This window comes from Crinia signifera, chromosome 3 (assembly GCF_055691185.1).
Source record: "Crinia signifera chromosome 3, ASM5569118v1, whole genome shotgun sequence".
NCBI classification, from domain to species: Eukaryota; Metazoa; Chordata; class Amphibia; order Anura; family Myobatrachidae; genus Crinia; species Crinia signifera.
Window position 1 is genome coordinate 168,205,353 of NC_139219.1, and position 22,948 is coordinate 168,228,300.

General features: G+C 41.0%; 1 protein-coding gene across 1 annotated transcript in view; it reads left to right on the plus strand.

Annotated features, from left to right (window-relative positions):
• WASF1 (WASP family member 1) overlaps positions 1–22,608 on the plus strand; it is an 83,449-nt gene extending 60,841 nt beyond the window's left edge. The window contains exons 4-9 of the mRNA XM_083176908.1: positions 10,032–10,185; positions 12,976–13,093; positions 16,843–17,012; positions 18,573–18,749; positions 19,195–19,820; positions 21,600–22,608. Of these exons, the coding sequence (XP_083033034.1) occupies positions 10,032–10,185; positions 12,976–13,093; positions 16,843–17,012; positions 18,573–18,749; positions 19,195–19,820; positions 21,600–21,754 (1,400 nt within the window). The 3' untranslated portion in view covers positions 21,755–22,608. The remainder of the gene's footprint in view (positions 1–10,031; positions 10,186–12,975; positions 13,094–16,842; positions 17,013–18,572; positions 18,750–19,194; positions 19,821–21,599) is intronic.
• The last annotated feature ends 340 nt before the right edge of the window (positions 22,609–22,948 follow it).

Below are 22,948 nucleotides of genomic sequence, written 5' to 3' on the forward strand. Positions count from 1 at the left end.
AGGTACAATCAATAACTCCACAATTGTTTTCCAAGAAGAGGCCGTGTTCTTGCATCTCCTCCTAGCATGGCAACCTGCAGCCAATGTCTGACAGAAATATTTTTGGTTTTGTATGACTACTGTATTACATCTTTGGTATAATTCAGCTCACTAAACATGTTTACAGATGGATTTACTTGATCACCTGCCCAAGAAGGGGCGAGGAGATGGACTACGGGCGCCGCTGGCTAAGCTGACAGGTAGCAGTGAACGCTGAGCTGATCCCAGGACTCGCTTATTGCATATGCACGGGCGTGGACCCGCTCCTTCAATAAGCACTGCACTTGGTCCCCACTCATTAGATATGTACAGGGCGGGACCAGCTCAGTGCTCACTGCTGCCTGGGTCGCCTATCAGTTCAGGCAACGGCGGCCACCACAGACCCCGCTGGCTCCGCTCGCCAAGCCGCCGCGGCATCTGCCACATATGTAGCTACACCACTGACCCCTATAGATTGTAGGCTTGCTAGCAGGGCCCTCCTACCTCCATGTCGGTTTGTATCTACCCAGTTTGTTTAATCACTGTTGTTTCCAATTGTAAAGAGCAACGGAATATGCTGCGCTGTATAAGAAACTGTAAATAAATATGAAAATTATGGCTACTGTAATGTAGAACCTTGATCACCCTTTAACATTAAAGCAGCCATTGGTGATTGGCATTTTGATATGACTGTGGTGTTGTAATGAGAGATAGTGGATGTTGGAGAAGAAACCAATTAACTAGCCATTTTAGAAATCTTATGACCACTGTTGGTAACCATCGCCATCCTTTGTGATTTACACTACGTAAATCTTCTTTACGTCCTGGAACTGCAGGCCCTCTTATGGTTGTTGGCCAGCTCAGGGTATGTGCTGTTTGTTTCAGCCCGGCATTCAAATGACTACATCTGTGGCCTATTTATACACAGATGTGATGGGTCAAATTGTAAATTGAACTACTTTTGCCCTTGGTCTGCAGGTTGAGAATGCCAAGATGAACTACAGATGTGTCCTTTTCTTACTGTTGCTTCAGCAGCACCAAATAGCTCCACTCAGCGAGCTAGATCCAATGTATCTTGGCAGTGCCGAGCATATTTATAACTTATGATGTTCTAATTATTTGCATAAATAAAACTGGGAGTGACAAAACTACATTGCCAGCTTATCAATTTGATGTCCATAAATTGTATATCAGTGAGACTAAAAATGTTTGAGAAGTGCTCTGAGTGGTGTCAACTTTTCCTCATGCCAAGTTCTGTTGTGTATTTGATGTGACTGAAGCCACAGTGTATGAGGACACATCTGTACATGTTTAAAACCATTTTGATTGCCATTAAAGTCACAGCCTATCATTTCTTGTACACAAAGAGTACATTTGCACTGTGTGTATAATGTGACTAAGCCACAGAAATGTGTGGCATGCTGCTCCTCTCAAAGTGTCTGTAGTGCCAGGTGTCTTACACCACGTGGCATATGTACAAACCATAATGAGGACCAATCTGTATATTCTTACAGACATTGGGCCAGATGCACCAAGCTTCAAAAATGATAGTGATAAACAACCAGTGAGTCGGCTCCTAAGTGTCAAACTACATGCGTTGTTTCAGAAATTACAGTTGGGGGCTGCTTGGTTGGTTGTTTATTACTCTGCACTTTATAACTTTTTGAAGCTTGGTGCATCTGGCCCAATATGGAGGCAAGATGGAGGCTGGGTCGCACACTTGCGGGGATCTCAGCTTATATCACCCGGAGCCCCCATCCCCGGCCACCCAGAGATCCGGAGAATGCAGAGAGGGATAAGCGAGCGGCAGGAGGGGAGGCCTCCAACCACGGCTCAAGAAGATCAAGAGAGGGGACCGCAGATAGAGCAGAGATCGGAGGAGATCTCCAGCCACAGCTCAAGATCCGGAGAAGGCCCTCGGCAAGGATGCTGCTGTGCCCCCCCGACATGAACGTGGCTGGGTGCAGGACGAGGAAGCTCCCCCCCCCCCATTGGCAACGGCAGGATGCTGCCCCCACTGCATCGGACCAGAGGACTGCAGCCAGAGGTGGGGTGAGACGGAGGAGGCAGGAGGATGCCCCCTCCCTGGCACAGGCCGCAGCGTGTCCCCTGTGTGATAACTGTACTGTCTCTGCTTTAACTGCAATGTCTTTGCTCATACTGTTACCTACCTGGCTGCTGCAGCGACCAGTGGCGCCGCTGATGGCTGCCTAGACGCTGTGCAGCTCGGCAGGTATGTGTACCCTGTGTGATAACTGTACTGTCCCTGCTTATATTGTTACCTACCTGGCTGCTGCTATGACCAGTGGTGCCGCTGATGGCTGCCTAGGTGCTATGCAACTCAGCGGGTATGTGTTCCCTGTGTGATAACTGTACTGCTGAAAGCCGCTCAAACCTGCTGTTTTGAGCGACTTTCAGCTCAGTCACCCAGTGTGTATGGGCCTTTCGTTGTGTGTGTGTTTGTGTTTCTGCAGAGTGCTCTTGCATTTTCCATTTTGTATTACTATTGCGACTGAAATTCCATTATAATAAGTAGGACTAAAGCTTAACATCCGCTTGTTCTAATCCCAATTTTATCTATCCCTGAGTGTACATTTTTAGTATGTTTTGTCTATCTACATGTGTTGAGATTTAATACGATGTAATAGAAATGATGAGCTGCAATGGTTTTATTGAAAGATGTCAAATCGTAAGAAAGCTTATTAACTTTGTATTGTTAATGAAAGTATTAACCCTTTGATTGCCAAGTGAATTTGTCAAAATTGGTGTAAAAATTGGTAAGCAAACCTTTTTATTCATCATAATGACCTGTAATGTTAACCTTTTTATATAGGAAATCTTTTTTTTTTTCACAACATTATTTATTTGAATTTATATAAAAAATGTGAGTGATGCTGGCATTTTCAGCTGAAATTTTGCATATCTCACAGAGATGTTGGCACTGAAGGGTTTAAAACATGGTTGGTCAAGGATTCTAATACATAATATTTCACAATACCGATAAAATAAAACTAAAGATTAACAGGCAAAAATACCAGTCACAAGAATACTAGATAACTAAAAGTAACCATGCAAAAAACTAGATGAAATTCTGTGTCAAAAGCAGCTGAATTACACAATCTGTGAAAACTTGTCCTCCGGCAGCTCCTCTGGAGTCATTCCATCCGATTTGGTGTGTTATTTTTACATGCAATTTATCATATATAACAATAGCACGGAAGGTCTCCCGGGGAGCTGCAGGGTGGAGTTCAAGGGAAATCGGATGCAATATATCGCAGCTGTTAAAAAGCAGCTGTGATGTGCACAGATGCCTTATTCGATTTATCCAATTTATTATGGGCATCAGGTCCAATCTTCTCATTCAATGTAATGAGCATGGGGACGTATATCGGATCGGATGTCGAACACACATGGGATTTGCTCACTTTTTACAAGATATTTCATCTCGATACATCCCACTCGGGTGATAAGTGGACTAATTGCACTCCTCAGCTTTAGTGTATAAAGAGCATTGCTTTTAAATCTTAAAGGCAAAGGCTTGCACGCCTGAAATTGTCCACAAGAAATATTGGACACAAAGATTGAAAAAATATTTCATGGTTTGACAAATCTTGAATGCAGGTAGTGGAGTCAATATTTCATTAAGACAACAGAAACCCATGGACCAGAGAATGGTAAATCATATTTTGTTGTCGACCATGTGCATCTTATAATGGCTATTTTCAGAAGGATATAATGCCTTATCTCAGGCTGGTTCCACAAACAAAGTGTTCTGTGTACTCCTGTGAGCTCTATCTCAGTGATGAATGTGATGCTGCCATGTCGACACTAATCAAAAACTTTAAGAAATGTTTTTTGTTTAACTCATGCTGCACTTTTGTCTCTAGTACAAGAAATGTGTACCTAATAAAGTGGCCACTTTAGGGCTGATGCAAGTTACGGATAATTGATCCTATATCGCATGGATGGAACTAAAAGTGTACAGTTTATTCCCCTGTATAGAAAATTATACTCCGATCCCCACTCCAGTTCTCACAATTGGCATTTTTAAACTTCTGTTCAACCATGCATAGCTTGTTGAATATTGTTTATGAAGGTCAGCCCTGTTAAGCATTTTCAGTCGTAAGTTGATGTACAGTAGTACTGAAATGCGTTCAAGTCTGCATTGCCTACATGTGTATGTGCTCTGTCCCAGACCATATGCAGTGATCAAACACACAATATATGCTCCCCAAACAGACTTTCGTTGAACTGTGAATTCCCAGTATCCTGTTATAAATCAATGAAAAATGTTCTTTACTTATGGTGCACGTACACTTGTGCGATGGTATGCAATATCGCCCTGCGATTTCCATTGAAGCTCCCAAATGAGATCAATTGCATCTCAAGTTCTTTTTTTGCATTTGATTTGCATACAATCATGCAATAAAATGCATGTCCCTTGCGACCTGAAATCAGGTGATGGAATGAGGGCTGGTCTATCTGGGGATATAGAAATGACAGTTCGCACATCCCATTATGATACATCGCATGTGTTTAAAAACCACATTCGGTGCAATAAATATGTGCAGCACATAATATTTTGAGATTCGACCAATGTGCCCGGGTATAGCATCAGGGGACACATGCGATTGGCGTGCGATCCATGCAAGTTGTCGCTGTGGTTTATTGAAACCGCATGATTGTACCCTATATCTCACAAGTGTATGGGCTGCATTATGTTTTCAAATATGCTGAGCTATTCACAATTACACACACACACACACACACACACACACACAGACAGATGTGTCTTCGTACATCATTGCTGCTGTCACGCCAAACAGCCTCTTGCCAATCTTCCAGCATCATGCATCTTTTTTGCTGAAATTGCATTTTAGTTGCACATAAGGACACACAAGGATACATTGCTGATTGATTTAATATGCGCCATGTATATCTTTGTGTGACTGAGTCTCTGAATCTGTATAGGAACTGCTATAATGTAGCAGCTTATTTACAATACATGTTCTGCACTGTACACAGGCTATCACACACAATATACAAGTGTTTCATATTAACTTAATACACACATTCTCCTTGTGCATCATAGTTTCATTAAGTTGTGAGTATGAGTTGTATGGGACATGGCAACTAACTAATTCCAGGCATCTCATAGCTTATTGAGGCTAGATGTATGTATGTATGTATGTATGTATGTATATGTGTATATACAGTATGTCTATATTGATGGAGTTAAAGTCCCTCAGCAGTGACTGTTTGCTAAGCATGTCTCCTTGCATAGAATGTGTGCATAGTATTATGACAACGTATATATTTTTTTACTATATATATATATATATATATATATATATATATATATATATATATATATATATATATATATATATATATATATATATATATATATATATATATATAGTTGGTGGGGTTGCGGCCTGGCACTCTCCACAACGTGACAGCTGCCCCGGTGCCTTCACACAATATAGATATCTGAACAAAGTACAGGCGGCACTCGGAGGTCTTTGGCAAAAAAGTGTATTTGGAAAAATAAAGCTGACGTTTCGGAGCAGCGCTCCTTCTTCAAAAGCTGGTAGGTGAGACCTACCAGCTTTTGAAGAAGGAGCGCTGCTCCGAAACGTCAGCTTTATTTTTCCAAATACACTTTTTTGCCAAAGACCTCCGAGTGCCGCCTGTACTTTGTTCAGATATATATATATATATATATATATATATATATATATATATATATATATATATATATATATATACACTGTAGATATAGATAGAGATAAAACGAGAAGGAGAAATATATACATTTTAGAGAGTGAGACTCAAGAGTGTCAGTCTGTGTTCTCTCACTCTACATACGTTATATACATACACACACGCATACAACGTGCATCCAGTTCGTATGGTCTCTAGATGCATTTCATGTAGCTGTGTACAAAACAAATTTGGTCTAATTTCATGAAATAAAAGATATATTACATACACACACATTTGAAGTCCAGACACACTACACTCTGCTAGACAGTGAGGGAAATATGCCTTAAATTACATACAATGAATATAGTGACATGAAGGAACAGGTGAAAATATCCCTGCCAAAATGAGTTGAATAAATATGGTTTATGCTGGGGGAGGTGTTCATCAGTGCTTGATCGTACTTACTCATGTCTTTGGAGTTACTAAGATCTAAGGGAGCCCAACCCTTTGAAGGTTTGATTTTATTGGAGGATTCAGCGCTCACCTCTGTTGTATGATGACTCAAGCATGATTGTTGTTCTGTGGGAGATTGCTATTTGTGAATTTGCACAGTGTACATTTGCAATACAGTTAAGGACGTATTTACCTGCTGTAAGGATAAAAAGAAGCAGAATATATTATTTTCTGGTTTATTACAAATTATGTTGCTAGTACTTCCAAATAGAACATAAAAAATTATCTGTCCAGATTATCATTCTGTTAAAAGCAATCCACATTTTGATTGCTGTAGACCAGGCATGTCCAAAGTCCGGCCCGGGGGCAAATTGCGTCCCGTTCTGTCATTTCAATTGGCCTCCAGCCAGAAGCGGGTGGAGCATCAGATGCGGGACACACTGCACTAAAGGTGGGGTCCAGGCGAGCGTGCCTTTACCTTGCTGTCTACAGGAGGGAGGAGGTACCGCCTGCCACAGTGAGATGTGTTTGCCGTCTTTCGGGTGAGGATGCATCCAACCCCTGCAGCTGCAATTGTATATCACCCTCCTCCGCAATCACAGTGACAGCAATGTGCGCGGAGGGGGTGCAGCAAGGGGGAAGCTTGCTCCCGTAACATGCAGAGAGGAGGAGGGTGGCAGCGGGGGCCCAAGCATCTCCTGTCCTTGCAGTTCTTGCTTTGCCTCTCCGTCCTCTGGCTCACACAAGGGGCTGGAAAACATATATAGAAGGGAGGGGGCAGGCAAGGGGACATACAGTCAATGGGGGCAGAGTGGGGGACATACAGTGAAGGAGGGTCAGGTTGGGGGACATACAGTAAATGGAGGCAGTGATGGAGATAAAGAGAAGCTGTGGGACATAGTGAATGGGGGCAGATTGGGGGACATACAGTGAAGGAGGATCAGGCTTTGTGACATACAATGAATGGAGTGTCAGGCTTTGGGACATACAGTGAATGGAGGCAGTGATGGACATTCAGAGAAGGGGGGACAGGCTGGGGGACAGTGAATGGGTGCAGAGTGGGGAACATACAGTGAAGGAGGAGCAGGCTGGGGGACATACAGAGAAAGATGGTCAGGCAGGGGAATATACAGTGGAGGGGGCAGAGTGTGGGACATACAGTGAATGGGGGCAGGCTGGAGGAAATGCAGAGAAGGGGTGGCAGTCTAGGGAATATACAGTGAAGGGGCAGGCTGGGGGACATGAAGTTAATGGGGGCAGAGTGGGGGACCATTCTGGTGTGATTAATGATTCAAAGAATGTCAGGCTGAATTTTACCTCACCAAAACTGGCCCTCATTGCGAAAAGTTTGGACACCCCTGCTGTAGACTGTTGTCAAACTCCCACTATAAATGGTTTCCTATCTTGTACTTCAAATACAATTATCATACAGTACTGTAGTGAAAATGGGGCAGATGTATGAACTAGCGTTAAGTGCAGAAATGCATTATTAATTATGTTATGCAGGAGAAGCGGGATCCATTATTTTAAAAATGAAAACTGCATTTTAATACATCTCCCCCAATGTTCCAAATAGCCATTTTGTATTGTATCCAAGTTCCCATCCCAGGATAGTGCTAAAACCACTGACAGTCTTTCCACACTCAGATGACCTAACAAATTACTTTTTTCTTGTTTCTAACCCTGTGTTCTCAGGTGATAGGGAGACCACTATGCCCATGAAGTGTTATGTATTTTTGCTGACCGCTGAGGCAGACCCCACTGTGGCTTGGAGGAGCCAGAACCAGCAGGGTCTGCCTGGGCACAGAGAATAATTGAGCCACTGCTGCTGCCACACTGGGCAAGCAGTGCTGCGCCTCTCGGGAACAGGCACTGACAGCCACCGGCGCCGAATAGAAGGACCTCCTCCCTCCCTCCGTAGCGTGACGCCCACCCATCCTACCCCCATAGTGTGCCGCCCACCCTCCCTCCCTCTGTAGTGTGCCCCTCGTCCATCCTCCCTTCCTCTGTAGACTGCTGCCCGGCAATCCCTCCCTTCTAGTCTGCCCCCTGCCTATCCCTCCCTCCATAGTCTGCCACCAGCCCATCCACCCTTTCAATGGGTAGTGCTGGCTGCGTCAACAAAAGGTAAAAGGAAGCCTGAATCTGATGGGACAGATAGAGAAGGGAGGGGGGCACCATAAAGTATTTAGGCAGGGGGTAGCAAACTTTAAGGTTACGCCACTTTAAACCATGTTATGCTGCCTGGAAAGCTGTGTTTTCCTAAACTCACAATGTGCTCTGATTTTGTTTAATACTAAATATAGGCCACTTTTGTTTGGAAGGTATAAAAATTTAATATTCTCTTCATACAGAAAAACATTTCATTTTCATATCATTACAGCCATGATACCAAAATTAAATCATGATTTTCTATACGCTTATTCAAGACTCTCAAATATGTGAAATCATATCCTGTAGTGTTTTTTTTTACAGTTATTAAAGAATATAATTCTCAATAATTGCTATACTGTATGATGTTAATTTAGGTCAGGTGGTGCTGAATATTCATGAATTATCTGGCTTCCTCAACAGTCAGTAGCTTCTCACTTTCAGTGCTTTATTCAACAAACCAGTTAAATGATTCACTTAAAGGGGGTTCTGAGCTATTCAAAGGACTTGGTTCATTCACATTTACAACGGAAGAAATACATTCAAATGTGGCCTGTCCTTTTTCAATGAAGGGAGTAATTCAGTCAAATACATTAGGCCTTTGAGTTGTGTTTCTTTACTAATGTATCATCTGTCCGTTAAATGTCCGTATCCTACTCTCAGCTGGAAGCTAGAGCCAAAATTTGTAGCCAGCACTATTATACTGAAAACTTTCAATGCATAGACAAAGAAAGCAAAGGATGTATAAGGTTTTATAACTGAGAATGTTTCCATGTTTTCCTTGGTACTAAATGGTACTGCTAATGAACATTAGTGCCAAACCTCCTCTGCTTTTGTCAAACTTTATTTTGACCCAGGAAGCATCTTGCACGTGAAGCAAAGTAAATAGCATGGCATGTGGTACAGTGTGGTACTATGGGAAATCTATACAGTACAGCTATTTCCTAAGTTTCTTTGATTATATATTATTGAGTAATAAAATAAGAATGAAAATTATATCTTAAGTCAACTATGTAATTTATTTTTTTGCTTTGAGAAATTGGATTCCTCCCAGCTTCCCCGGCGGTGTGGTCGTCACTCGACTCCGAAACCTTCTATGAAGTCCTATCACTGACTCGACTTCAAAGTCCTATCATTACAATGGACGTCTCTTACCGCAAGAGCCGTCCATTGCGATGATAGGACTTTGCAGTCAAGTCGACTATGTCAAGTCATTGATAGGAGTTGAGGTACGCCCACGCCGCCGGAGATGCTGGGAGGGATCCGGTTGGAACACCCACCACAGAACACTGCGATAGAAGCCTATAGGCTTCTATTGGCAGTGCTGCCCATGGGGTTCTATGTGCAGTGCTGAATTGAAAATCGCATTGCCCAATGTGGTACATTCCGGGCTTGGTGCATATGGGAGCTGCGGACAAACCTTCAAAAACTGCATTTTCAAAGGGACAGATGCACCTAGCTTCACAGAGTAATAAACAACCAACCAATCCGATCCGGTCTTTTTTTTTTTTTTAAACCCAGCCTGTAACATGACAGTTAGGATCTGATTGGTTATTTATCACTGTCCATTGTATCACTTTTTGAACCTTGGTGCATCTGATGCCCATTACCTTTTTTTGTTTTAATTGTTTTTTTTTTTTTATATTCGGGTAATGCAGAACATCTCTGTTCCATAACTATAACTGCTTTTTATTCTTCAGTTTCATTACAGGACATCACAATGAGGAAAGCTTTCAGAAGTTCCACTATTCAAGATCAGCAATTGTTTGACCGCAAAACTTTGCCAATTCCTCTTCATGAAACCTATGATTTGTGTGAACATCCACCGCCTCTTAACATACTAACACCCTACAGGTATTTATGTGTTTACATTAGTTACCATATACCTGTGGCCAGGTGGCAATGTAAGTTTGCAGTTTGTCTGTTGTTGGGATACTTTGGTAAAATAATATGAATATAACCGGTTCCAGCTAGGGTAGTGAATAAACCAGGTGGTCATAGTTTTTAATTTTCCGATGGAAGTATTTTACACATGATGAGGACTGCTTTGTTAGAAGTCCAGCTGGAGATATCGGGGAACCAAATGCTTGCAGGCATTCTAACCCAGAGGAATGCAACAGGGAACAGAAATGTAGTACTGCAGGTTTCTACTGGTGGCACATGTATTTTTAAGTTGAATATATATACTTGAATAGTATGACTTTGAGCATATTATTCTAAAATATCAATAAAAAGAAAATAAATCTGATTATGTAGAATTCGATGAATGCTTTGCATTGTAGTTGGTAGATTTGCACTAGCCTAAACTGTACCCAACTACTATGATTTATAGATGACAATGCTTTATCACTTTGATAAAGTAGATTTGTATAGTGCGAGAAGCAAAAGACTAATATTTGAGAGAGAAGGGGGTTGTGAATATTTTCTCAGCATTGGTGAAGTGAGAATCTGTGTATCAGAGATTATGGAAAGAGTAGATTGGGTAAAGAGGTGAGCATGTAGTGGCGGGAGTGGGACAAGAAGTTGTAAGGCATATGGTTTAAGTAGTATTGTGAAATTAGTCCAAATGCCTTGGTTACTGGAGAAGATGAGCTAAGGATGTATTGGAGAGTGTAGGTCAGGGGTAGCCAACTCCAGTCCTCGAGAGCTACCAACAGTTAATGTTTTCCATGTCTCCTCACAGAATCACAAGTGAAATATTTAGCTCCATCTGTGGATCTTTTAAGATGTGTCAGTCAGTAATGAGTGCAGCTGCGCACCTGCCGGGTGGCCTGGAAAACGTGCACTGTTGGTAGCTCTCGAGGACTGGAGTTGGCTACCCCTGGTGTAGGAGAAGGCGGGAGATGTGTTTGAAGTTTGGCATCAGTAAAGGCCATGTAAAATGGTGGCAGTTTTGACTTTTAACGTACTGTAGGTGCAAAAAGTTACAGCCTGTAAGAGAGGCATGGCGGTAGCCTTGTAGATGGCAAAGAAGGGATTTAAAGGACACAGATGATGGAGATTCGAACATTGGCATGACAATAAAGAAGCTAAAGGACAGTGTTGTAAAATGAAAGGTTCCATTTCAATTGGTGCATAATTTGCTTCCATGTCTCAACATTGTGGAAGCACTTCTGCAGGTTGTGGGTGTGTTTGGAGTGCCATAGTTCTGTGATGCCTGGTGCTGTATGGTTTATCGGTACAATTAGGGTTTTGTTGTAGAAAAAGCAGAGCAGTATATAGTAGCCATAGGACAAATTAGCTGTTTAGTGAAAATGAGAAGGCTATGTTGGAGAATCCAGAGATGGAGTAATTGTTCGGTTAGACCAGCCCGAAAGTGTTCATCTCCATAGAAGCAAATGAGATAAATGTTGTGGTTGCAGAAACAGTGTGGTTGTCAGTGGAAACATAACATAATGAAAGAAGGCTGCACTATGGAGAAATACAGCTTACCCCACCATAATATCCTTTATTGCAGGTATTTGCAGTGGGATACGGTCACTAGGTTGACCACTGAAGGACGACAGGGTCATTAGGATGACACAAGTCTTAGGCTGACAGGTGCACTCATTATTCAGGCACATTTGAAAAGATCACAGGTGGAGCTAATTATAGCACTTGTGATTCTGTGTGGAGACCTGCAAAACATGCACCTTTGGGGGTACTTGAGGACCAGGGTTGGGAACCACTGGTGTAGAGGGAGAATAAAATAGTGTGCCGAGCGAAGCGAGACACCGCGCCCGAAGCATGGCAAGCGCATAAAGCCCTGCGAGGGGACATGGTGCGCTTTTTAGTGTCCATGTCGACTATCGACATTCATGACAAAAAAACAAAACAAAAAAAACCATGACTACCTTTTGACCTTCCCCATGTTGACCTAATGGTTGCATCAACCTACTGACCATGTCGACCTTCATGCATGTCGACCTTCAGTGGCCGACCTAATGCTTGTAGACCTAATTGCTGTCTATCCAATGATCCATACCCTTTATAGCAGCTTTTGACATAAAAGTTTATTTCCCACTGTAATGTGTAATTTGTGTCTGAACTGGTCCTGTATAATGGTAATTAATTTTGCAGTAACTGAATACACTGTATCTGTGTTACTCTCCTTGCTATACTAGATTGTTTGTCTTGGAACATAGAGACCAGCTACTGCTTTCAGCACAAGCTGTGCAAAAGATGTCACACCATTATGCCCATTACGTTAGCATACCAATTAAAATAATACTTAAAACATTCTGATCAATTATAAACTGCTATCCAAGGAACTCTCCTTCATTTATATCACAGATTCACTTGCAGTTCCACTAGTATGAAATGTGGCATTATTGTATACATTTTGTTTTTAGATTTGTATACAAAATGAGGTAATGATGGTGAAATTGCATTGTTGTAGATCTGTTAGAAATAAAAATTACAAGCACTACAATCTGAAGACCTTTGTATTACTTTGATTGGCATATTAGGAAAGACAACACACCCCTATACGTCTTGGGTCTGGACCCACAAGTTACAGACCCCATTTTCAAAAAATGTTGTTTTATTTTCATATAGTCAATTACTGTTTGAAATGTTAACTTTAGATTTTTACTTACTTCAGTTGTACATTACCATGGATGAGAGCCTCTGATTTTATCTTAACATTTTATTTTGTTATGACAGAGATGATGGTAAAGAAGGCTTAAAGTTTTACACTAATCCATCCTACTTCTTTGACTTATGGAAAGAGAAGATGTTACAGGACACGGAGGATAAACGGAAAGAAAAGCGAAAGCAGAAGGTATGACCTTGCAGCATGAAATACCTATTACTGGGGTTTGATGCTTACAGTCAGGGCAGCCGAGAGGAATGCCGGGCCCCGGTAAAAATGTGGGGGCGTGGCCTAAGTGTGGGGGTGTGATCACCTCCGTACTTAGGCCACGCCCCAAAATGTTTACAGAGGGGTGAAAACAGCACACACCTACAGCATGTGCTGTGCTGACAGTAAGCTCAGCATGAGCTCACCCTCTGTCAGTGAGATGCTCATGCTGAGCCTGCTATCAGCACAGCACATGCTGTAGAAGTGTGTGCTGATGTTGCTACCCCCGGAGGGGGAAGGGAGGGGTCGGACCAGGGCCCCTCCAGGAAGCCTGGGCCCGGGTAATTAGTACCCCCCCCTCTCGGCTGCCCCGCTTACAGTACTTCCCACCGCTTTATTCAAGGGTACATTTTTGTTTACTTTTAGAAGTGATATGGTACCGCTGTTGTGTACTGTGTTTTGTGGTACACACTTTAACATCTTTAGTAACTTGTGTTGTATATGTGAAATCTGGTTAATATTTTAAAACCCTCAGCTAATTCCTCATAAACAAGTAATAGTACAGATGTGTCCTCATACATTTAGTCTCAATACACCACACAGCGGGATATGTCTGCTAGCATTGGGAGAATCTTTTTATGTAAAATGTCTAACTGGCGACAAGATGTGACTAGGATGCACCAGGAGACTAAGTATGACTGAAGGTCCCCATACATGCTGCGATGCGACGCGATGTGCACTCCTGCGGGCATCACACAGTACAAAAAGTATGTGCTGCACATACTTTTTTTTACTGCCCGCGGATCGCATCGCATTGCACACAAAACGCATACGTTGCAATGCGATCCATCCGATAACGTGTCGCATTGCACGCTACTAATGCAGCGTGTATGGGGACCTTAAGACATATTTTTAACAACAACAAATAGGAAGCCTAGCACTAGCAGAGACTCGTAGGACCCTGGTGTGCCAAGAGGAACTGTTTGGCGTGACTGTATCATGTATGAGGCCACCTCTGTATCGGTGACACGTTACACAATAAAATTATATTTTAGTGAAGCTTGCCCTCTAGATTTTTTATTTTTGTTGTAGAGCTGTGTCCTCATGCATTGTTGCTGTGTTGCATACACACCAACTGCGGCAATGCTATGCTGCGTGCATTCACACCTGCAGGTTTACCATTCACTGCTAATAGGTCACAAGTACAAGTGTACACAAGCACCTGCATATCTCAAATCTGTTACCCACATGCACATATAAATGTTGTAGATGTATTTTATCTTCAACTTTTTTACATGATAATCTCAAAACATTCTGTATTGGTCAGATCTAGACCACTTTTTAATTAGTCCGACCCTGCTAGTAAACCTACAATATGGAAAACATCCAAGGCTATGGTGACACATGGAATGGATTTCGGAAACTGCTCTAGAGCGTTAATATCATAATTATGCTGCTAAGCTTGCACTTTTAGGCATAGGAAGGCAGTAATAAGCACTGATGGAATTAAGCTGGCTGGCTTTTATCTGCATAAAGTTAATTTACAAGCCCCAGAAATTGAAAAGTGCAAAGCATATGCCTTTCCTGGTGTGCTGTGCCTGCTTTTACAGATTTTTGTTGGGTTTTACTGCGAAACACATGGATGGATGGATTTGCATTTAAACTGGTGCAGAAATTCGCACCAGTTGATAGGGTTTATAGTTGGAATTCTATATTTGCACATATGCTGAAACTACATATTTTTTAAACCATATTTTTATACAAGACAGAACAAAAATAACAGTACAGGGATTGTAAAATGTCCAAAAGTGCAGTTTAAGGAAAAATGGAAAATAAAAAAAATACATCTGGTCTGTCACGATAATTGTGGTACATAGATCAAACCATATCCAATAAAGCATGCATAAGAATGCAATAGGTCGGTCATGTTTTATTACCTCAGCGTTTCGGGGACTGAGAACCCCGTCAGGAGGAAGACATACAACATTGTTCGCACACCTTGATAAAGGGGGCCCGTTGTCCCCGAAACGTCGGACACTGTATTTTATGCCACAATAGAATTTTTATACCAGTCTCCTAGTGCCGCTTTATTCTTCGCCCATATTCATCTCTCCATTGAGGGCACAGGAGTAGCTGTAAACAAAGCAGGAGTGCCGGACCGTTTAGGTAATCAAAATACTGAAGAAGACAGGGGCACTCTGGAGGCTTTGTGAAACATTAATATATATTGACCAGCATCATTGCAAACATGACTCTGATGTTTGCTCCCGAAACGTCGGACATCAGAGTCATGTTTGGAGGCTTTGTGAAACATTAATATATATTAACAAGCATTATAGCAAACATGACTCTGATGTCCAACGTTTTGGGACCAAACATCAGAGTCATGTTTGCAATGATGCTGGTTAATATATATTAATGTTTCACAAAGCCTCCAGAGTGCCCCTGTCTTCTTCAGTATGCCAGCAACGAAACGTATGTGCAGGTAAAATAATTGGTTAATCTCCCAGTAGCAACCTGTGTCTCATACCATTAAGTTGTATGGAAACATTTGTGTAACTGATCTTTTAAGACCCCTGATAATGAATCCGTAAACCCTACCTAGATATCATTCCAAACAATCTATGTGGAATACATGGAACAAATTAGCATGAAATAAATGCATAGTGGGATGTTACTTGTGAATCCATTGGTGTAGAAGTCTGAGCTACCGCTATTATTATTGGCATTCATTGTTTTCTACTTTGCTGTATGGTGATGATAGGAAACCCCAAAACTATATTATAGGATGAAATGGCATAAGGGCCCACACGGCACATGTTTGGAATCCTGTAATTCCAGAAAACCGGTGACGCTGCACAGGTGCACAAAAATAGCCTTTAAACATGTACTTTCTTTTCCCTTTTCTGTTTTTGCTTATGGTATTGCAACAATATTCACATATGCCATTTACACACACCGCTTTGTTTTTACCAATACTTAACATGGATCAAATTTAAGCATTCATTAAATAGAATTATTTTAATTGGGCTTATAACAACAAAGTATTTAAGAGTAGGGCATGAACCAGGTTAACCAGGTGGTGTTGCTGCTGGAGTAAAAACACAGTCCATAAGTTAGGGCACACATGCAGTGGTTCCGGGTGATAGATCTACAGTGTCTAGATAGACATGGAAAAAGTGGATAGGGTCAAAAGTTACACGTGCAATAGGTTGACATGGTCAAAAGGTGGACACATGAAAGGGTCGACATGAATTTTACACAATTTTTTCCAAACGTTATCATCCACTTAGACTACAGTTTAGAATGGTAACATTTGCTGAGAGAGGCACCGGGCCGAAGCATGCCAAGCAAAGCGTTACAGTAATTGGGGGTCCATGGCGACATTGACATTAAAAAATGGGGAAAAAAAATAATTTTAATGTATTTACCTTTTATAAGTCGACCTTTTGACCATGTTGACCTTTTGATGATGACCATCTAGACCTTTGTCTATCTAAAAATCTACACCCCACATACAGTATGCCTGCTATTAAGAGGCATTGAAGGTGTATGTCCATAGCAACAAGCAAGAGAGGAATCTCTTGCTTGTTGCTATGGACATACTGTAGCTTTTGAATTGGATAAATGGATCTCTCTGTTTTTTAGTTTTACAGTTACAGAATATTCTTCTGTGATCTGCTGTAATTTGCTATATTTGTGACTTGATTACTGTGTTCCATTCTTTCCAGCAAAAGAATATTGATCGCCCACATGAGCCAGAAAAAGTGCCACGTGCTCCACATGATCGGCGACGTGAATGGCAAAAGTTAGCTCTCGGGCAGGAACTGGCTGAAGATGATTTAGAGCTACATAATCATATGGAAATGGCTAATGGACCCGCCTCACACTTTGAAACTAGGTTAATATGCATTTGTTTCTCATACATGTTTTCACCACAACTGTTTAGTATTTATAGCTTTAATGTTACTCACCAGTTGTATGTTGAAATTTTTTTTGCTAGTTCTATGCACTTTTACATAATGAAGTCAGTACTGTAGCAGAGCACCTTTTTACCCTGGTCTATGACCACTGCCCTTGAGCACTAGGTGTCATGAATACCAGTAAAGGCAGCTGCTGGTCACATTTTAAGAACATGCCCTATGGCTTTCCTTGCTGCCAGCCTTGCAAGGGAGAACATTAGCAAAGTGCTATCAGAGTCGGGCCAGCTCTTGTTTGTGTCCCTGGATATAGGTAAACATAACAACTGCGTGTTTGTGTATATTATCACACACACACACACATTCACATTTGGACACTGACACAATTTCTAGACACCAGATGGACGACATCCATTAGGTCAAACAATACATTGTCGATCTGCCATCTGGGTACCATTGGAAGCCATTCATGCCCATGCTGTCACACTGCCCTGTTTCATTAGATCAAAATCACTTCTTGACCTTTTGACTAAAATCAAGTGTTTGTATCAGTCTATAGAGAATGCTGGTGTAGTATCTGTTCTCTCCGGAGGGCTTGGTCAGGGGCCATGGTGTAGAACAGTGTTTCTCAACCCTGGTCCTCAAGTACCCCCAACAGTGCATGTTTTCCAGGTCTCCACACAGAATCACAGGCTAAATAATTAGCTCCACCTGTGGATCGTTTAAAATATGCCTGAATTATCTGTGCACCTGCTGGGTGACCTGGAAAACGTGTACTGTTGGGGGTACTTGAGGACAAGGGTTGGGAATCACTGGAGTAGAACTAGGAATCACTGGGAGTAGTAGTCTTATTCCAGGGGAAGTCAGGACCCCTGACAGAGAAAAGAGAACCTCCTGTTGTGCTACCTGTTCGTGAGCTGAGCCTTCGATGGAGAACTGATTGGTTCTCTGACTGAATGCCAGTAGCCTGAAGCCCGAGGTGCTATGTGCCGCCTGTACCAGGAGTGCCTGAAAATAATCATTGGTCATCACCTCCTCACTAGTATGTCACTTTGCACTGTGAAACTAACCTTTTTCAGGGTTAACGTTTTTTCCTTTACCCTGGCCTTTTGGCTAGGACAAGGACAATTTGTTTGTTTTTTCTCGGCTGGGGCTTTTATTTATTTTGACACTGGTGTCTGCACTTTTTTGCACTTAATCACACTTTTTTATGTTTTTCATGTTTGTGTATGTTGACATTTGTGGGGGTTTTGGCTTCACCCTTATGGGCGGCTTTCACCTCTCGTTGCTGAAGCTCTCTCTTTTTGGGGCAAGCTGAATTTTTGTTCCCCAGGGCAACCCTGAGACTTTTGGAAAGGGTCTAAAGTTCCATGCCCCCATGGTTTTTGCACTGACCACTTGTTTAATCCACATCCGTAGCCTTCAAAAAATTATGTAAATATGGATATTTTAGAATATACCAATAAAATTGCAATGTGTTACATAGTGCATAAACTGCTTTAACGCTGTTACTAATTACTTGACTTAACTTATTTCCCTAGGCCCCAAGCTTATGGCGAGAATACAGATGGGCCCTTCTCACTTGCAGCACTACCTTATAGTCAGATGAATGATCTCCTGAACAGGGTTGAAGATAGAGTGTTGGTGAGACCTCATGAACCGCCACCACCTCCACCAATGCAAGCAGCTGGACATGGAAAAGCTTTGCCTGTTGTCAGGTACTGAACGTTTGAATCACATTCTTAGTATTATGCCATCTAAAGAATACGTTCTGCAGGGGTTTCCTGTTGTCAGTGTGATAGATTGCAGTTTTGGTTTTCCAGGCACAGACTCTTTGTAAAAATGACTGACCTCTAGGAATACATTTCTATTACCATAAATATCATTATTTATGATCTAATGGTAATTGCATCACTTCTCCATTGATTAGGAACACCAGTTACACTCTGGCTCGAAAAAAAAGTTTACAGAAAAAAGGGCAGAGTGCTTGCTTCCAATAATCTTTTAAAGTTACGTGACAGCCCAAATCAATTTACATTAAAGGCTGTGTGTGATGGTCCTTTTAAATGCTGTTTTTTAATATGTGCTAGATTTTTCTGTTTATATTCATGTCTGTACTTGTTTTAATATGTCCCATTTTTTTTTTTTTTTTCACTTTTCTAGTGCCACACCAGGTTTGTCCGAAAACCGTCCCCAGTCTCCAGCCTTGGGTAGAACACCGGTATTTGTGAGCCCATCTCCTCCACCACCACCACCTCTCCCCCCACCTCCTCCTCCCCTCCCATCTGCTCTTTCTGCTTCTTCACTACGATCATCCATATCATATACTCCTCCTCCTCCTATTCCTCCACCTCCCCCACCACCTACAGCTAACTTGCAGACTACTGTTGTGCCGCCAGCGCCAGCTCCACTCCAGATAGCACCTGGAGTACTCCACCCAGCTGCACCTCCCATAGCTCCTCCCCTTGTACAGCCTTCCCCACCAGTATCGCGTACTGCTCAAGTAGGTGAAACTGTGCCAGTTCACCCACTTCCACAAACCGAAGCACAGGGGCTTCCGCCACCACCACCTCCACCACCTTTACCTCCTCCTGGAATGCGACCATCTTCCCCTGTGGCACATGCCCCTTCAGGTCTGCATCCTCTTGCTTCCATTGTGCCCGGTTCTCATGCTCCTCTTCTACCCCCATCCCCATCATCTCAAGTTGCTCTGGAGCCTAAGAGAAACCCATCAAATCTCCCGGTTATCAGTGATGCTAGAAGCGTTCTACTGGAAGCAATACGAAAAGGTAAACATTAGTTTGTAATAAGTCCATTATTATACATTTTAGAATTATTTATATTGTCTTAAATTATTTAAACAGAGGGGTTTTTGTTGATTGTGCTGAAAGCTAAAAAGGAAACCAATCTCCAACCGAAGTACACATTTTATATAAGAAAGTATGTGCAAGAACTGATAATTATTCCAGTAGACAATTGTCAGAATATTTGTTTCCCCAAATGCCATTTTCAATTAAAACTAATGAAATGTTGTTGGAAATTAAAAAAGGCAATGATTTTACTAGCCGTTTTCTAGTAAAATCATTGCCTTTTTACATTTCAATCAACATCAGAATCGCTAGGTCTTAAAACCCTGTGCTTTGTAAATATAACCAAAAGGATCTGATGATAAACAATTGTAGCATAAGTACATAGTTATTTTGTGCTGTGAAAAATTGTTTAATACAGGTTGAGTATCCCTTATCCAAAATGCTCGGGACCAGGAGAATTTTGGATAACGGATTATTCCGTATTTTAGAATATTTTAATATTTCAATGATGTATTTTGAAGTATCTTGCATTTATGCTGTATAAACACATAATATACACACAAATATATTTTATGACCACATAAAATACACACAAATATATTTTAATTGTTCAAAAAACAAGGTTTAAAAACGGGAAACAAAATGTGTGTACTATCTCAGCACTGAATTTGAATGCCAAGCAACCATTTTCTTGTACATATATAGTGCCAGTTACATATCATGTCCCCAGTGATGCTGTTACAAATGTCCCCAGTGAGTTTTTAGCAAAAAAAAATTTTTTTTTCACTTTCTGGAATGTCCGTATTTCGGAATAATTCGGATAACGGATATTCGGATACGGGATACTCGACCTGTACTATAATTGGAAAAAACATATATAGGTTGTGCTGTATGCAGGGCCAGTACACTGACGTCGTCCCCCCACCACCACCCGCTTTTATTTTTATTAAATTGCATATTTAATGTATTTTTTAGTATTACAAAAAAAACACATAAATAATTTTCACTATGTAATGTAATTAAAATCTGCTGAGCACAGTGGGCCATAATAGCATCTGCCCTTTGATATTACGATTACATTGTGTTTTTTTTTTATAATTAATAACTGGCTGATACTGAGTGACAGCACTTCCACACTGTCACTTTTATCAATGCACCACCGGTGCCACTATCCAGGCTTCAGGTTCCATTCCACACTGCCTGTGTTTCTGCTGCAGTCCTTCTCCTAGGTGGATAGACTGTCACCACTACAGGGACAGAATAGAGAAAATTAAGAGTGGTAGGATGCAGTGTTGTGCATCCTGTGAGGTCAATAAACTCAGGTGTACGGGGAGCCATACATGTGTCCAGGCTAGAGGGGGTCACTGGAAGTGGGGGACTGGCGCCTTTAAAAATCATTATTAGGTGCTGCACTGTCATTACCATGTTTACAGCCCCTGAATCCCTCAGAACATGGACAGTGAGACTTTTCAGATATTTCATGGACCCTGATTTTTCTTTCTTTATTCTCACACAGTCAAATCTACCTCCTGTAGTAATACCCAGTTTCTTATAGTGATTTATTTATAAGATCTGCAGTTCTCTTTGCAATGTCTAACCTGCTCATTTCTGCCTCTTACTTGCATTACCTCATTTTGAAGTGCCATTAAAAAAATAAGATCACTATGCACTAAAATGCTGAAAAACATTGTTTGAAATTGATATAGACATCATATATAGGTTATTTTAAATTGTATAATACTCCTCCCACTATTTTAGGCATTCAGCTTCGTAAAGTGGAAGAACAACGCGAGCAAGAAGCCAAGCATGAGCGGATTGAGAATGATGTGGCCACTATCCTGTCCCGGCGTATTGCTGTGGAGTACAGCGACTCTGAAGATGATTCCGAGTTTGATGAGGTGGAGTGGGAGTGAAAGATACATACTACAAACTGGAATGCTGATGTCAATTGTGGTGCTTGTTCTTTGAAAAAGTATGGTCATTTCTAGTGTTTTGTACCTCTTTTCATTTACATCTCCAGAATAAACCTTTTTTTTTTTCTTCTTCTACTTTTAGTTTACAGTAAAATTACCAACTTTGATATATTACATTTTGACTTACCATTCTCTTACAGGAAGACTGTAAATATGTTTCAATAGGCCACTAAGTATTAAGACTGGGCAGCTGTCAAGTTGTAGAATAGAAAACCAGTTTTTTTCTTTTGTTTTTAATGTATAATATTTGTGCACTTTGTGAATTTTAAGTTAATGAAGGCGATGGGAAATTGAAATTCCAAGGGCAGCTGTATCTAATGTAGGACTTATTTTATTTGGTGATGTTTTAATTTCATTAAGCCTAGCTTAACAAATTCTACTGCTTGAAGTTTGGTATATACACTGAGGCAAACCATGTGAAGTGGATCAATCATCTATATGTAGTGAAGCAGCTATTTTAGCTCTGATATCACTGTGTATTACTAAATAAGTACCCCAAAATATGACTTGCTCTACTGTGTGTAGATGACTGGTCCACATGGTTTGGAAATCTGACCTATGAAAAATATTTGTTTTATTTTTTTATGATTGCCTTATTTGAATGCTGAGGTTTTTTTTTTCTTTTTTAAATGTACATGTTGTTCGGTACTATTTTGCCTGTATTCTAAAGTAAAGAAAATTCATGTGAGAACTGACTTTAAACATTCGATGTAACTTATGTAATTGTTAAGAAAAAAAACCATATTGCTTTGATTTAATAAATTCTTCATTTGAAGTGGAGTATTCTAAATTAATTCCTTGTAAAGTTTTTGTCTATGATTAAATTGTGACACCTAGTGGCCAATGTATGTACTTCTATTCCAGTTTGAGGACCATTTTATTATTATTTTTTTGGGTCAGATTGTTGCAAGTATGCATGTGTGCCACCATTTTCTGGTCCTGAACAAAGAAAGATAGCAAAAATAAGCAATCGAACTATGCTCAAGAGAACCGAGGCACAGATAATTCAAGGAAATATGAGTATTAATGGAGTTAAATGAAAGAAGAAACTATAAGCGAGGAACAGGATGAATATACAGTAACTCTTTATTTCTAACTAAATTATAATAGTTCTGTTATGGCTACTAATTATAT